Source organism: Plectropomus leopardus, chromosome 22 (genome assembly GCF_008729295.1).
Source record: "Plectropomus leopardus isolate mb chromosome 22, YSFRI_Pleo_2.0, whole genome shotgun sequence".
Lineage (NCBI taxonomy): Eukaryota > Metazoa > Chordata > Actinopteri > Perciformes > Serranidae > Plectropomus > Plectropomus leopardus.
Genome location: NC_056484.1, coordinates 16,482,190 through 16,498,938, shown reverse-complemented (window position 1 = coordinate 16,498,938; position 16,749 = coordinate 16,482,190). Strand labels below are relative to the sequence as shown.

The 16,749-nt window shown below is 41.8% G+C and overlaps 1 protein-coding gene across 2 annotated transcripts in view; it reads left to right on the top strand.

Annotated features, from left to right (window-relative positions):
* The first annotated feature begins 190 nt into the window (after window positions 1-190).
* The window catches only part of LOC121961195 (ubiquitin carboxyl-terminal hydrolase 15-like), a 30,604-nt gene continuing 14,045 nt past the window's right edge, over window positions 191-16,749 (top strand). Inside the window, exons 1-10 of one of the 2 annotated variants that reach the window (XM_042511084.1) lie at window positions 191-286; window positions 1,001-1,128; window positions 1,484-1,614; window positions 4,374-4,500; window positions 6,035-6,180; window positions 9,330-9,391; window positions 9,910-9,999; window positions 15,273-15,420; window positions 15,728-15,901; window positions 16,251-16,409. In XM_042511084.1, coding sequence (XP_042367018.1) covers window positions 198-286; window positions 1,001-1,128; window positions 1,484-1,614; window positions 4,374-4,500; window positions 6,035-6,180; window positions 9,330-9,391; window positions 9,910-9,999; window positions 15,273-15,420; window positions 15,728-15,901; window positions 16,251-16,409 — 1,254 coding nt within the window. In that variant the 5' untranslated portion in view covers window positions 191-197. The remainder of the gene's footprint in view (window positions 287-1,000; window positions 1,129-1,483; window positions 1,615-4,373; window positions 4,501-6,034; window positions 6,181-9,329; window positions 9,392-9,909; window positions 10,000-15,272; window positions 15,421-15,727; window positions 15,902-16,250; window positions 16,410-16,749) is intronic. The other variant, XM_042511085.1, reaches the window with a different exon arrangement.

Sequence of the window (16,749 nt, the reverse complement as noted above, 5' to 3'; positions counted from 1 at the left end):
AGCTTCTTGAACATGATGAAGCCACAATGATGGAGCAGTTTTGGACAATTTTTCTAGAATAATTTTACCACTGGGTGTCATGCTTCTGCTGTACTGTCGGCGAGCTGCTGATTGGCTGAGACCGCAGCGTCACTCTCCACGTGCCTCGGTGACGCCCCGCACTTTCCCACCATGCAGCGGGTGATGTCTGAGGAAAGATGGCGGAAGGAGGAGCGGCTGATCTGGATACCCAGAGAGGAGAGGTCGCGGCACTGCTGAAAACACAGCTAAGAAAGGGAGACACTTGGTAAGACTTGAGCTGAAACCTTTTCAAAGATACCGCGTGGCCGTCGGCCGGCTCTGCCGAGGCTGTCAACGCCATGAAGGATAAGAAAGCCGCGGTGACGGGCCGTGTTGACAGTTAGCTTCGAGCTAGCTAACGGGAGCCTGTCAGCTTCATGTGTTTTAGGCTAACGGTGCTCGAGCTAACGCTAGCTACCAGACTGCCAATGAAGAGCGACAGACCAGACATATATTTTAACAATAAAAATCGTATTCTGGTGGTGCTATTCGCTGCTTCCAATTCACCGTCTCGCTATTTTTCCAATGACATCATCCCAGTGAGGCTGTATGTCGTTTATCTGATCTGGTTAGCAGGCTAATAGCTAATTGGCTAATCCACCGGAGTACTGAGTGGTTTGCCAGTCAGTGGGTTCATCCGTCGGCTTCGGCAGGGCGGAGTCGGAAAAGAAGCACCTGTCAAAAATCACAGAGCCAGCTGGCCAGGCATGCAGCAACCTGAACTCAAGTCGGCGTCAACAGTGCTACTGTTACAACTATCAATCTGTGTTAAGTTAGCCTCCCAAAGTCTGGTTAGTTGAGAGCAAGGTAGCCCTCACCTGTCAGTTTTCTATTGTCACTACGTAACGTGTAAAGTAAATCACTAAAGCGTGTAGCTTCTTGCGTAACCCTTAAACACTTTACATTGCTGCACTTACAATGCTGCTTCCCCTTTTTGCAGGTACCTTGTGGACAGTCACTGGTTTAAACAGTGGAAGAAATATGTGGGATTTGACAGTTGGGACAAATACCAGATGGGAGACCAGAATGTCTACCCAGGACCAGTTGATAACTCTGGTCTTCTCAGAGGTAAGACACATGATGATGCTTCACCTCCGTAGACATTGAATCACAGTTAAAAATATTTTGCAAATACTGTGTTGTACACAGCAGTCCCCTGCTCAACATAGCTTTATCGTTCTGGAAGTACTAACAAAGAGTCCAGAGGAAAAGGTAACAAAAGCAACATTGTTGACAGACACCATAGAGTAGCCTTTTTGAGGGGGTTCATAGAAAGCTCTCCGACATACCTTTTTTCTTTGTGTGTTTTATGTTGTGTGAGACAGTCAGTCAGTGTAGAGTAACTGTCCAACAATGTGATTTCCCCCCCTCTGTCTGCTTGCTTTGTTTCTCAACCTTTCTCTCACTCCCTCCTCACCTCTAGATGGGGATGTGCTGGCCATCAAGGAGCACCTCATCGATGAGCTTGACTACATCCTGGTCCCCACAGAGGGCTGGAATAAGCTTGTCAGTTGGTATGGATTGACAGAGAGTCAGGAGCCAATTGCACGCAAGGTAAGGGTTTTAAGCGTATAAGATTAAGAATGGATTTCATGGTTTGAAAATGTTCTGCTCACTGCATTAAAAACAGGACCAGTAGAGGAAAATAACAGCAAAGGTGGTGTCGGTGTTGCAATTTAATTGTCATGGTTAGAAGCTACAGTGTAAAGTTTGTCTTTTGTTGCGCTGAAACTGAGCTATGATGATTATTTGAGATCAAGATATTAGGAGTGCAGCACAGGTGCTATAGAAGTGAGTTTTATTGAGTTTGAGTTTTATAGACAGCATAGAATAGTAAAAGACATAGCCAAATGATACTGGAGAACTTTATGATATTATTGATGTGCATCATTGCTGCACATGATACATTTTTAACAAAAATGAATAGTAAAAAAAACAGTCACAAAATTTTCTTTGGACTGAAATATTGTGGCTTGTATGGGACAATACGAAATGCTGTATTTTGTATTCATTTGTTGACTTTAATGACTGTACAAAAACTGTGCACATGATCTGAAAACAAGTTAAGATCACACTGATCGTCTGGATATTATGAAAAGGAAGCAACACTAATGGTGTTTTTCATTCATTTACTTGAGCTTTTCATTCATTTCTGTTGCAAACTGCAGTTTGTTTTACAGTAAATAAGTGCCTTCACACACATTTAAATAGAGTAACACAAACCACTGAGTGGCTGTATGTATGGTTACAGTTGATTAGTCAGTGAAATACTTGATGATGGCGGCTACAACGGCTACAACATAACAGGACCCACAGTATCGAATCCCAGCTTCAAATCTCGCTAGTCATGGCATCATGGCTGCTACAAGAGGTTCCTCTCCCCCCTTCATCTCTATCATTCTCTCTCCCGTTCTCCCCCCCTTTCATCGACCCTCCCATTTTGCCATGTATGTCGTGGGACGTATCGGGTAGCTGTGAGGTTTCTATTTTCAGGCAACGTTCTGGATGAGTGAAAAGCAACATGGAGCGATCTGCGAGACACAACATGCAGGAGGTTCATTATCAGTTTTCCTCTTCTTTTTGCTTTTTTTCTGGGGTTGTCATGCTGAGGCGCTGGGGGAACACGAGCGTTTAAAAAAGGATTTAGGAGGATTGTAGTCACAGGTTTGGCGCTACGTTTCCTTCCGTTGTCCCCATTCTGGTGTGACATGCCAACACCAGCGGAGTGTTCCTGCGTGTCCTTGCTTTTTGAAGTGGAGGAATGCCGGCTGAGGTCACACTGAGAGAAGCAGCTTCTGAGAGGAGTGTGAGAGGCATAACCAGTATGGGAGGGGGGGGGTGGGTGGGGTAAATGGTTTTGGCTCAGCTCTGATTTGAGACATTCTGCCAGAGTTTGGCGATGAGTTGGGCTTTTGCGCCGAGTTTACAAACACATGGGTGTTGTGCTGGGGGGTAGGATGGGCCTACCTGGGTATCCGGGTATGATTAGGGGAGGGGTAGAGGCAGAATGTGAGCCGTGTGTGTGTGTGTGTGTGTGTGTGTGTGTGTGGGGGTGTGTGTGTGTGTGTGTGTGTGTGCGCGTGCAGCGGCTGCAGTTCTCAGGGACATTTATGAAGTTGGTTTCTGTGTGTGTGTGTGTGTGTGCGCGCGTGCGTTAAAAGGGGCTCAGTGGTGAAATAAATAGGCTGGGACCCCTCAGCTGTTTCCACGAGGTGCTGCTAATTTAGGCACTCTGACTCTGCTCCTATCAGATGAGTGACAACCAGGCCAGCAGACTCTACTTTAACCATGAGAAGCGGAAGCTAGTACAGCCTCAAATTTACCGGACACTTTTCACAGTTTAGGATAGCAAATAACTAGAGAGCGGTAACATAAGAGGTGTACTTTTGGTGCGCATGAGCTGATATGATGGCAAGCTTACTAATTCCAATGAAAAGATAACCAGCTCATGTCCGGTGTTCCATGTTGTATTGACTTATGTTGCTCATGTTGTATCAGGATTAGCAGGAGGCTGTATTTTCATCTGATATAGTGACAGCAGAGATCTGTTCTGTGTCCTGTTGGCTCATACCGTTTTCAAGACCCACACTTTTGCTTGCTGCAGTCAGCTAATGTAGTCCAGATACAGCACACAATATTTAAACAGTTGAAAATACTTGGAACTATCCTGTGGAGTACTAGTTTATAATACATCTTTCTCATTAGAGCCACTTTTTATAGTGTCAATGTCAATGCATGTGTTAAATTTCTTCAAATTCTTTATACCAATATGTAGTAGTGGTGGAGGGAAAAATTGATACAGCATAGTATTATGATATATATAATATCATTTCGATGCATAGATGCTTAGTATTGATTTTTTAAAATATATTAATTATTTATGAAAAAAATACAAATTAAAATTTTGGTAGCCTACTAGAATAGTAAATCAATGGCTTTTTTCCGTGCACTAGATACAATTTACTGCAGTAAAAATGACTCAAGTGAGACAAACAGAATGAAAACATTATCTTATTAGTTAAAACAGATGCTGGGGCATAATTAGTAGTTGAAAATGGGTAATAATCCTAATAAATATCTATCTCAATAAATATTATTGCAATGCTCAGCATATGCGCAGCACTTTTAAAATCGCAGTATTATTGTAGTATGGCTTAAGTAACGTGATAATGTGTCATGGGGCCTCTGGTGATTCCCACCCCCAGTACGTAGCATTTAATGTTGACTTCTGCACATAAGTAATGGATATGTCGAGTCCTGCTTTCTTTCACGTTGTTTGGACAGTCATTAATTTCACTGTGTTTATTTTTCAGGTGGTGGAGCAGGGTATGTTTGTGAAGCACTGCAAGGTGGAGGTGTACCTGACGGAGCTGAAGCTCTGTGAAGACAGCAACATGGACAATGTGATCACCAGACGCTTCAGTAAAGCTGACACCATAGGTAGGCCCAAGTCCCTCTGGAGTAACTGTCTACTTACATTGCTGCTCAGACATAAGTTGACTTGGCATTCAGTCAGATCTCATTTTGAAGTTGGATTTCCACTGCTTTGCCTTCATCCGTGTTAATTTTTTTAGCCTACTTTCTAAACATGAATTAGCAACTATCGTGATTTTGTTTACGAAGTGCAGAGAAGGTCTGAACTTAGCCATGCTCAGGCACACTGGGCAGTTTGAGGAGTTTGAGTTGTGAGGTGGATAATTGATGCGTCAGTCTGATCAGAGCTGATCAGATCGATGGATGAGAGGAGCAGCTGCTGCGAGTGAGTGCAGACTTAGACTAAGGTCGAGCACAATGAAAAGTGAAGTTTCACTTTCACTCACGTAATTTTCTGCTGCTCTGTCTGTGTCTAGAGAAAGGTGTGCACTCCAAGAGTGTGGTGCAGTGAATAACCAAATGGGATATATTTTTCAGCAGTGTTCCTAATGAACAGTTTAGATCAAAAAATGTAAAAGCAGTACGTGGCGGCAGATGTTTAAATTGTGGCGGTCTGTCACAAATACATGCATTTGTTCATATCGAAATAGGGTCCTGTGACTTTTCTGACATGTTGACGTACATTATTAAAAATTTCTTCCCGCCTGAATCAAATGATCACACCTACCCACAGACAAAAATGTAATTAATGTGGCGAGCTGCCGTTTTGCTTATTGTGTTTTGTAGTGTAATGGCTCTGAAACCAGGACAAAAACCACACAAACATTCATGGTCTCTTTGTCACCTTTCCATCTTGGTGCCTTGGCCTCCACTTGTATAACTTGCTACCGGGGTGACCTGCCTCTCATTTTGTTACGAGGGGGAGCTCTCAGGACTGCTGTTAATAAATCTAACATTGCAGATCTCCCGATGCGAGTCGAATCATAAGTTGCTGGTTCCACTGGGCCTGCGGGTCAAGTGGACTTGGGAAGGCTTATCAGAAAATAACAGACGTTTGGGCAGGCTAGTCACGAAGTGACAAAGCCACGTTCCAATTAAATTATTAATATATAATTATTAACAATGCGTGCAGTAGTCCACCTTTCACCTTCTCTTCTCCTCTCTCTGCCACACTCAGCGACACTAACAGTGCACTAGCACTCAGTCGTTGGCTCCTAAAATTTGTACTAATATAATGTGTAAAGTTGGTGGTTTGTGAGTCGGGTCAGCTTCAGGTGGTTGATGCAGGTTGGGTGGTGCAGGTTAGCTCTTATAATGGGTCAGGTGGGTGCAGGTATTAAAAACCCTGGTAGGAACATTTTGGTTATCAGCTGGTCAGAAATGTGTAGCTCAAGGTCTCAACCTTGGATTAGGAGAATTGTCACATCACTTTTCACCACTAATAACCATATTATTAGACTAAAAAGAAATGAAAAAAAGAGTTCCTCCTTTTGTTGTTAAACAGTAGCAACAGAGTTTTTTCTCTTTCCATTCTGCAATTCAGTGCAGGTAAACAGTCTTTTTGTTTTCCTTTTTTGATCATATTCTTGCTTTGTTGCAGATATGATTGAGAAGGAGATGAGGAAGCTGTTCAGCATCCCTGATGAGAAGGAGACCAGGCTGTGGAACAGGTACATGAGCAACACCTTTGAGCCTCTCAACAAACCCGACAGCACCATTCAAGATGCCGGCCTCTACCAAGGACAGGTAGGGACTTTTCTACTTGTATCTGAAAATGTCACAATGTGAAAACAGTTTGAAAGGCTCTGCAGGGTTCTTTTCTTGGAGTTGGCCAAAAAAAAGGAAAGAAAAGAAATTGTACATGACAATAAAGCTGTCCAAATGTGGCCTGCAATTTAGATAGGTATTATTCCTGGGCACAGTGAAATGCACTCTAGTTTCAGTCCCCCGTTTTAGATAGCTTACAGCAAGGTGCACCGTCAGAAAACCCTTATTTTTCTGCTTTGGTTGAATCTCTATTCAGCAGGTTATCGTCACCTGCAGAGGGCGATCTTAAGCCCCTTTCATACTTAAAGTGCAGGTTGTTAGTATAAGCAGTTTCTAAGATAAAATATTATCCAGTTGCTCCATCGTCTATTTTTTCTGTTTAGTTTTATGATGTTTGCCATTAATTAGTGTTGCATTACTGCCATCTGCTGGACTGTCCCTTACCACATCTTTTTTAGCCGCTGTAATCGCGTGTGAAAAGGCGCTAGACAGAACTGTTCCTGAAGGTATTGCATGCGTGAATGGTGACAATCACAATGGCATGTGAAGGTTTTCCCAATACAGGGTTCCTGGGGATCTTTAAAAAGTCTGAAAAGGAATTTAGTTCATCAATCTAAAAATAAAGCCTTAATTGGAAATAAAATGTCTTAAATCAATCTTTCAAAAGTCTTGATATTGCTAAGAAATAGGAAGAGGGATAATATAAGTATTTTTTTTGACAATACAGTGTAAAACTCAAAATAATTGGTAATATCTCCCGCTCAAATAATTTACAGATTACTGCTCACATAAACGTTATGCAGAGGAACCAACAAAACTCATACATGACTCATATCCAGTTAAAGGATGAATTAACAAGCTTTTTAACAAGCATTACACTCTAGAAAGTTTTAGTAAACTGTATAACTTTTTAATTCAGCCAAAAAAAAAGTAAGAATTGGCTTAGATTTCATTCTGAGCGGCATTAAAAAATTGCGAAAAGTCTTAAATCTCACTTGTCTGAAGCTGTAGTAACCCTGCAGTAATTTACTCTGAAATGTTTGTGAAAGAGGCTTAACTGATGTCAGTGCCACCTTTCTGATTAACTTTCTTTTTTGTGCTCAGTAGGTTCCATTTTCTTAATGACACAATTTAAACGCTTTAGGTGGGACTGTGACAAGTGTCTCTTTACATGGCGCTCTTGTTTGTTCCTTTTCGTCACCGCTCCCACTGTGTCACAGTTTCTCCTCTGGGTAAACACTTAACATAAACAAGTATTTCAGGCAGTGAAAAACCTTGACACAAGGTGCTTAAAGCAACATATGCAATAAAATCTACGGTGATAAGGAAGAGCAAATGTTATTGATATCATTGCCTGACTAAGCTGAAGTTATGTTAACACAATGTAGGAAGACCATCTTATAATGAGATGGTTACAGCCCCCGAAACCCACAACATCTGTTTGGCGCCTGCCACGCAAAGCGCTCAACCTTTCTTTGTAAGCCTCTTAAACTGTGCACGCACGTCCTGGCATCCACCTGCCATTCAACTGGAGCCGCCACAGTCTTTATACAAGCCAAGATTAATTTAGACACCTGGCTGCAATGAGCCAGCAGGCTTCGGATCGTGGGGCCATCCGTTCACTAGCAGCTGTTCCAGAGGATTGTCGAGCCTTGGACAAATCCCACTATGTGAAACAGTGGATGAGTTCCATCCGGCTCCCTGTCTTTCCCATTTAGAAAAAGGCAGCAATGGGTTGTTGATTTAGTGACAGATCTGTTCCATTGAGTCTGATTATTAAAAATGTGTACTGCTTTTGTACTTAAAAGTCATGATGTTGTGTCATAATGTCTTTTTTAATCTTGGAAAATACAGTGTTGATACTGACAATTTGGTGAAATCTAAACTCATTTATTTTAGTTAAATGTACAATAGGTACTTTTTCTCTCACTCAAATCAATGACAATAGACAGAGAAATACCCTCACTGCAATAATTTCTCCCAGTTAGGAATCCAGTTGTCATTGTTTAGGAGGTTTTTACTGGGAGCTGAATTATCCGCAGAGACCTCCTCCTGTCCAAAATGAATGGACCAGGTGATTATACTCTTGAGAATACTGAATAAAGCAGCTACACATCAGTGTTGCTCTGACGCCGTTTGGCTCGTCGCAGAGGGACTGCGAGCCCAGCTCCTGCTAAAGTGTGCTCACCTTTTTTCTCCGTTAACTTAAGCTCCAGACATAGAGGAGGTTTTCACCAGGGGGCCAGATTATCCTCAGAGGTCTCCTCCTCTCCAAATCAAATGGACCTCGTTCATTTATATTGGTAAAAACACTGAATAAAGCAGCTTCATGTTAAAAGTCAATGTTTCTTCAATGCTGTTCGGCGCATCATGGGGTGTCACCAAGCTACTGCTAACTTTTACTCAGTTTGTTTCTCTGATAACTTAAGATCCTTCATCCAGCTAAAACACATAGTTATAAACAACCAAGATTTATTCCATCTTCCCTTCGTATTATGTCATTATCTGAAATTACGTTTGAATGAAGCTTACATACAATATGTTAAAATATGTATGAAAAACGCAGGGAAGTGAGGCAAGACATTTTTTTATTTTTAATTTAACATTCTTGAAAAGTAATGGGAAAGTTTTACTATTTTGTGTCTGAAAATGTGTGGGAACGCAGTAATATACATTAGGGCTGTAGCTATTATTTTAATTGTTTATTAATCTGTCAATTACTTTCTCAATTATTCATTAGTTGTTGTCTATTAAGTGAAAGAAAATTGTAAAATAATCTTCAGTTTTTTCCAGCTCAGCTGAAGATGACATCTTCGAATGTCTTGTTCTGTTCATAACCAAAAGACACTCAGTTTACTGTCATGGAGGAGTTAAGAGACCAGAAAATATTCACATTTTTCTTTAAAAAGTGAGTTGTCGACCTATTTAACGTTTGGCAACAAATTGATTAATTGCTGCAGCTCTAATATACATCTCAAGATAAATGCAACTGAACACTATTTTTTTTTACTGCTTAGCGTACAGAAGATATCTTTAGTTTCAGTATAGGATGCAAATACTGAAATGTTTGTTGTCTTAAAACAAGTGGAAACAGACGGAGCCCTATTTTGGTCTGTCGTCTCCTACAGGTTCTCGTAATAGAGCAGAAGAATGAGGATGGCACTTGGCCCCGAGGCTCCACGGCACCCAAGTGAGTGAACGGCACTTCACCTGGCTTATATTTCTTTGTTGACTGAAAGAAAATGTCACCACAGAGGTAGAATGCAATTTTTCACACTGTATCCAAACACTTTACCAAAAGATTACACACATAGGCGGTGTGTTATTGAAGTGCTGAGTACTTTTTTTTTACTTGGTAAGTTGAAGGCAAAAAGTAATATAATGTGACAAAACACCAGAGACTTTGTTGTCTGGGAAACTGTCTGAAGCACCTTTCAATTGCTTCGTCTTTGGAAATTGCAAAATTTAGTTGTGTAACCCTTTTTATTTTTTTAAGTTTCCCCTGCTATGTCACGACAACACCTCATCATCTTCAAAAATTTCTCCCTATCCCTCTTTTGCTTGACCTTTTGTTGCTCACATACCCCTCCTGTCTTTAAAAAAAAAAATCATTTCAGTTTTTATTTTATTGACACTCACACACCTTTCTGGAACAGCCCTTTATTTTTCCTCTCCTCTAACTCATGATCTATTCTTTATCTTTTGAAGGTCATCTGGTGCTTCCAATCTCTCTGCTTTGCCAAAGATCTCGCCTTCATCTCTCACAAACAATCATAACAGCAGCTTCAACAGCAGGAAGTAAGGCTTAGTAGTGGGGTTGAATAGTTGAGGGATGGGTTTGGATGCCAGCAGACAGAGATGGAGTCTGGAGCGTTGCTCAGCACAAACCTTCACATTTACCTTCTCTGGAAAATTTCGGATTAAATTGGCTTCTTGCAGAAATTTCTCCAGAAATTATATGACTTGACATAACTTTGACCTATTTGGACTTTTTCCTCAGCTCTGCTCTCCTAAGTCACTCAATGAAGGATCAGTTAACTGTATCCCAGTATGAAGTTTTGTACAGGTCTATCTCTGGCTGTGGTTTGGTGCTTAAAGCTATCTCTTGATGATGCAGATTCAGCTGTAAAAGCTGATAGCAGGGAGTGGGCTTACGAGGGATTGATCTTTTTAAAGAATTTTCTACAGTGACAGCAGTGCTTTCTAGAAATGGCCCGCTGGTGCCTCTGGCTGCCTTACTCAGCATTTAATTATGCCAGTTGAGGTTTTGCATCTGATTTTCCTACCTTACTGATTGATAGCTTTGGCTAGAGCTGCATGATTATAGTTAATGTGATCGTTATTATACCCATTAAGTGCTCTTGATTTCACCCTTCCTGTCTTGTACAACATAAAAATAATATTCAAATAATGAAAGATTAGCAATGCATTTGGGCTGAAGCCGCTAGAGACATGCTCAGTACTTAATAATTATGATTTGATTTAACACCAAGGTATATCTAGATAATATGATCTATTTTTAACAAACTAAATTGTTTTCAAATTCAAATTTAGAATAATTTTCCTAAGTTTGATCCCTTTTTTCTACTTTCCTTATGGCTATATTTTTAAAATTTGGTCTCTGTGAGATTTCCCAGCTGTCTTCTTCTCTGGCAGCATTCAGACAGACTTAAGCTGTGGGAGATAAAGACGCCGTCCCCCCTCATTTGCTAACGCAGAGGCCACTGGCAAAAGAAATGCAGGGTCCAAAAATAAACTTGACCTGGTTCAACACAATATTTTTCTGTAGGGTGTCATAGTGGCAAATCACATATGTGCAAGTGTACATTCCTGGTAGATAACCATGTTGCCAGAATGATGTATTTCTACCGTTTACCTAACGCCTGCTGCAATGATAAAATAACTGCTGCCATGATAACATTTTAAAGTTGTAATACCTGTTTTGTGCACCTCAGCTGGCATTTGATAAGCCCTCAGACTCACAGATGTATTACTTAAATTGGATCAAAACAGTCCTGTATCTTGCATTACAAATAAGAAGGCAATCCAAAATATAAGAAAAATATATCAACAATGAAGGAAATATTTAAAAAGTTAAAAAAGCCAACATGTTTCTGACAAAGAGCTACAGTGGTCAAAACACGTCGGCTCTTTTAATGATTTAGTTGCTGTCAAAAAGGCTTTATAATTACTTCTTCCTCATATTTTTTCTTATATTTCGGATTGCCTTCCAGCTTATCCTGATTTTCCCAAAATCGCTCGACACACTTTTTTGATCTGGGTTTGATTATGCAGCGCTTCCTGTCAGTGTCCTGTCCTGTGCAGTTGTTGGTCTTAACGCGGCCTTACATTTATTAGAACCACACAATATGAGGAAAATATGCGATAACGTAGCTGAATATCAGGATAAGGACATCACATTTGCTAAATAAACAGATAATAAAAGGTACTCAGTGCTTTACTGAGACAACTGCCATACCTGTGCTAGTGGCACGTCATCTCCCCTGAATCCAAAACATGGCCAGATGGCTTTCTTTTGCTCATCTTTGTCATGCTTTTGTTCTTAGACCATGCAGAGCAGTGTGGCAGCACTAGTCAAATAAACCTTACTAGCATACGTGCAGATTCTGGCCATCAGACATTGCCCAATAGTTTGGTGCATATCAGACAAAATATCACCTATAGGCAGTAATTTAATACATTACTATTTTCAAAGTGCAATATTGAAGTCTTACGCAATGTGTTTATCACGCAGCTTGACATTGCAATGACTAGTAAAAACATGATAGATTGTGCAGCCCTAACTCTTAGTGTGTATGTTACTACAATTTTTTAATGCTAAAATATCTGCAAGCCTGCGATGGACACAGAGTCTCTACAACTGTTTGTAATCTTTAAAACCAATATATCTTTTGTTCGTAAATCCTTAATGTCTTTAGATCATTTCCTGTTTTGATCATTTTCAAAGATGACCTCCATAAGATTTTATTGCCCTTATCTCCATCTTCATGCTTGTCTCTGTGTGAATGATGCATATTTATCAGTCATTAATGCTCACTTTTCAATTTTGGGCTCCCTTAATCATTTTGGTATGTATGGCAGACAGTTTCTGCCAGTGTGGTGAAAAAAAAAGTAGTAACTATATTAGAGATATTAACTCATCACTTTGAAAAAGTTTCTTGCCATTTTTAGATACTGACTATCTTGTTAAGTTTCTCATCATTTAGAGATCCTAAGTCATTATTTTGAGAAAGTTTCTCATTATAATGACTAAAAAGATTTTTTTTTCCTCACACTGGCGTAAATGGGCTTCCATAGGTATCTAACTCAGTGCCATAGAGGTTTATATACAATACCAAGAAAACAAAGATATTATTAATAATTTAGAAAAAAATCACAGTATGCTTAATCATGCAGCTCAAGTACTTTGCTTTAATTCCCATTTCTGGAAAACATCACTGTAGCCTAGATAAAGGTTTGTCGCTAAAGCGCTGGGACCCAGAGGCTCCGTCAGCCCTCTGCTAGAGAGCACTGCTCGACTGTGGGCGGAGCTTTCGCCTCTGCTGTCTTTTAGTAGACTTTACTGTCCCCTCCTTCCACCTTCTGTGTGTGATTTACTGCATGCTGGAGTGTGTCTGTGTGTGTGTGTGTGTGCGCGCGCGTGTGTGCGCGTGCGTCTTAGATAAAAACACTGCATTTTATTCTATTTGATACTGTTGGAATGCAGAAAAAATTGCCACAAGTTTGGCCACTCTGGAAAATCGATATTGATAAGAAGGAGGGCGTTGAAGTGAGACTAGTCTGTCCTTCTGCTGCTCACTAGGTGAAAAGAAGTATTGTAAAGTTCATTATATTTGTATTTTGATTTGGTAGCATAGTTACACATTTTCATTTCACAGCTATGCATCATATTGTTTGATAGCATCTTTCTGCTGTTGAATTGTGGAAATGCACAGAGTGGGTGACTCGGGGAAATTGGATCTTCAGTCCCAGCAGCTCTCCTGTCCCTGATTCACTGTAGTGCCAAAGCTGTCGTTTCCTCTGAATTATGCATGGGTCCTCTTATTTTTTTTTCATATGAAGTGTTCCAGCATTATGTAACACTTGTCTTTTTGATTTTGCGGTTTTGGCCCTGGTCGGGTTTAGCCTTAGTAGCAACGCTCTGTAACAGCAGTGAGTGTCACCGTCTTACGAGGCGGTGTCCCCTGATTATGGCAGCCACTTTCTCTCCCCCTCTCTCCTCCGAGTCTCTGGGTCTCTTTACCTCTTCTCTCCCCTGAGCTCATTGCGATGCACACGTTCTGCAGTCTAAGTGACCTTCAGAATACATTTCAACTGCTCCTGTTCCCCTCATCGCCCGCACACACACACACACACACACGCGCGCGCACACGCGCACACACACACACACACACACGCACACACACACACACACACACACACACACACCAGCCCCTGTGATGAAACCAGCCAGTTTTTTTCTCAGTTCATTTATTTAGACCCTTCCCCTTTTAAAAGCTCTCATACAGACAGCCATGGCATTTTGAAGAGGAGGAAAGAGGGAGTGTCAAAGTGTGTGTTTGAAGGGTGCTAACAATGTCATGGGGTGTTATTTAACAGCTAGAGGGGAGGGAATGAGAGCACTGTTTGTGTGTTAGTGTGCCGAGACGAGATATAATGTGTGCAAGAGTGTAAGAAAAGGGGATAAATGGTGTGTCGGCATCAGTGTGGTAATGTGTGTTTATGTGCATTGGAGAGAGAGGGGTAGAGAGATGCTAAGAGAGTCAGGCCTGTGAATACTGCAGCCTCAGCTGGATGCAGTGGATCAGCTGCTCCCTCCATCCCCATCTCATTTCTCTTCTGTCAACCCCCCTCCCCCTGCCCCTCCCCCTCCTTCTCTCTCTCCCTCTCCCTCTCTCTCTCTCTCTCTCTCTCACTCTTGCGCTCTCCCTCTCTCTCTCTCTCTCTCTGTGCACCTCTAGCTTCGGTAGCAGTAGTCTTGAGCATCCTTGCTGCTGCTGATGCTGCTATAAATATCTGCTGGTAGCCGTAGAGCGGCAGAGAGCAGCAGGCAGGCCAGAGGGAGGAGCAGAAGACCAGAGGACAGGACAGGACAGCACAGGACGGGGAAGGTATCTGAGGCAGAGAGGATAACAAGATGACAGGCGGTCGAGCTCGAAAAAGAAGAAGGGGGGAGAAGAGAGGAGGGGAGCTGCATAGTTAGCTCAAAGAAAGAGGAAGAGTGTTTGTTTTTGTGTGTTCATGCATTCTGTGGCCTCTGCTGGACTCAGAAGTCAAATTTAGGCCTAAACTTGGCTCGGACGATATCCAAACAGCTACTGGAGCTGCACTGGGTTGAGCTGAGATAACATCAGGACTAGGAAGTGGAGACTGGAGCTGGACTTTCCTTTCGGGGCCTCTAAAATCCAGGCTTTGCATGAGCCGGATCCGAACCGAACCCCATCGGAACCCCATCCAGGCTGCCGGTGGTTCAGTTTCGGGCGGACATGCGGGCCGGCATGGGCCGGGGCGGGGCTGAGATGTCATGCTCCTGTGTTGCTGGTGGTGCCTGAGGCCTGAGGCGGTGGAGCTGGACAGCAGGAGGGTGGACCACCGTGTGCTGAACTGCGAGGCCAGTGCCTCCACCGCCATCACAGCTGTTTCTCTTGACCAGTGGGAGCCAGAAACGACCGACAATGCCCTGCAGCCCTCCCAGAGGTCTGCTGATTGCTGCAATCGGGAGACCTAGCTTTAAGCTCTCTCTGATTGTCTAGGAAGGCTTAGAGCGTTTTTGTTGGGGTCATAGGTTTGGATTGTAGTTTGGTCTTTGGTTGAACAGGAAATAGTGGAAAGTGAAGCTTTATGTTTGCCTACAGGTATTTTGAATGTTTTTTTGAATGTATGAACAGCTTTATCTTGATAAAAAAAATGGCATATACCTGATGTAGCAGTATTACTTCAATGTGTACAATAGGATGTCTGTGACCTTTTCTGTGCTTCCAGCAGTTTGGCAAATGCTGTCCAACCATATATAACCTGCCTGTTTGTGCTTTTGTGTGTTTATTGCACAGTGTGAAGAATTCAAGCTATAGTCTATCGTCCTACCACCCCTACAGCAACAGCTATGACTACTCAGACCAGAGCAGGCAGAGCGAGCGCTCGGGCCTCTGTGGACTCTCCAACCTGGGCAACACCTGCTTCATGAACTCTGCTGTGCAGGTAAGGGCATGCCTTCAGGGGACTCCACACAGTCTCGGAAAGTTAATCTAATTCTTTTCAAGTCTACATAAAAGTTTATTCATAGAGTCTTGAAGAATCACTGTTAACTTATATACGTCAAGAAGTATTTAAGCTATTCTTAAGGCTTGCAGTGGCCCAAACGATGACACTTTTAATTTGTTACCAATCTGGGTTTGTGTATATTATGACTATTTTTCAGCATGGAAGTTTAAAATGCAGATCTTGTGAAGAGCTTAAATCCCTCCTCTGCTGTTTCTTGTCCTCTCCTGCTTTTGCGCCCCCTCAGTGTTTAAGCAATATTCCTCCACTGACGGAGTACTTCCTCAAAGACAAGTACACAGACGAGCTAAACGAGGACAACCCGCTGGGCATGAAGGGGGAGATTGCCAGAGCCTACGCCGAGCTTATCAAGCAGCTGTGGTCGGGCAAATACAGCTACGTCACCCCAAGGCCTTTCAAGGTGAATACCTGGGAAAACTACAGTAGAAAATATATTAACATTCTCAAAGCAGTTTGCATTTTGGTTTACTACCAAAACAGAACAATATTCACACTTTTTTGGGGGGGGGAATGAAGGTTCATTAAAATAACATCATTGTGTCACTCACAGTAAGGAAACAAAGAAAAACATAATGAGTCACCATTAAAAAGTCACTAAAATCAATGGACAGGAAAGTTTAAAATCATTTTTTTTAATCTCATTTCTTTTGATCTATTTTTGATATTGGACAAAAAATATCCTTATTTTTCTATTTTTTTTGTGCCTTTCTTCATGTCATTTTTTTCTCCATGTTTTTCCCGTCCTCCAGACCCAGGTGGGCCGCTTTGCTCCACAGTTCTCCGGCTACCAACAGCAGGACTCCCATGAGCTGCTGGCCTTTCTCTTGGACGGCCTTCACGAAGACTTGAACCGCATCAGGAAGAAGCCCTATATTCAGCTAAAGGACGCGAACGGCAGACCTGATAAGGTGAGATAACGATGGCTCTGAAATGTGTTAAATAGTCTCCAGATCTTAATATGCATGTAGCTGACCAAACGTGTTAAAAACAATGTGTGTAGCAGTTATTCATGGGCGGAGAATAAGCAATCATGGTTATTGAGATTTATGTTGCACATTTTTAGATTTTACAGACAGTATTGTCCAAATATCAAATACAAAGTACAATTAAAGTGTTTTTTTTGTTTTTTCCCCCTTCCAACCCTCTTTGTGGTGTAGTAGAACAGAAAAACAAAACACCACCTTATATTAATGTCACACCCACACACCTCAAACCCCAAAAAGTAATTAAAGCAAAAAATAGCAAACA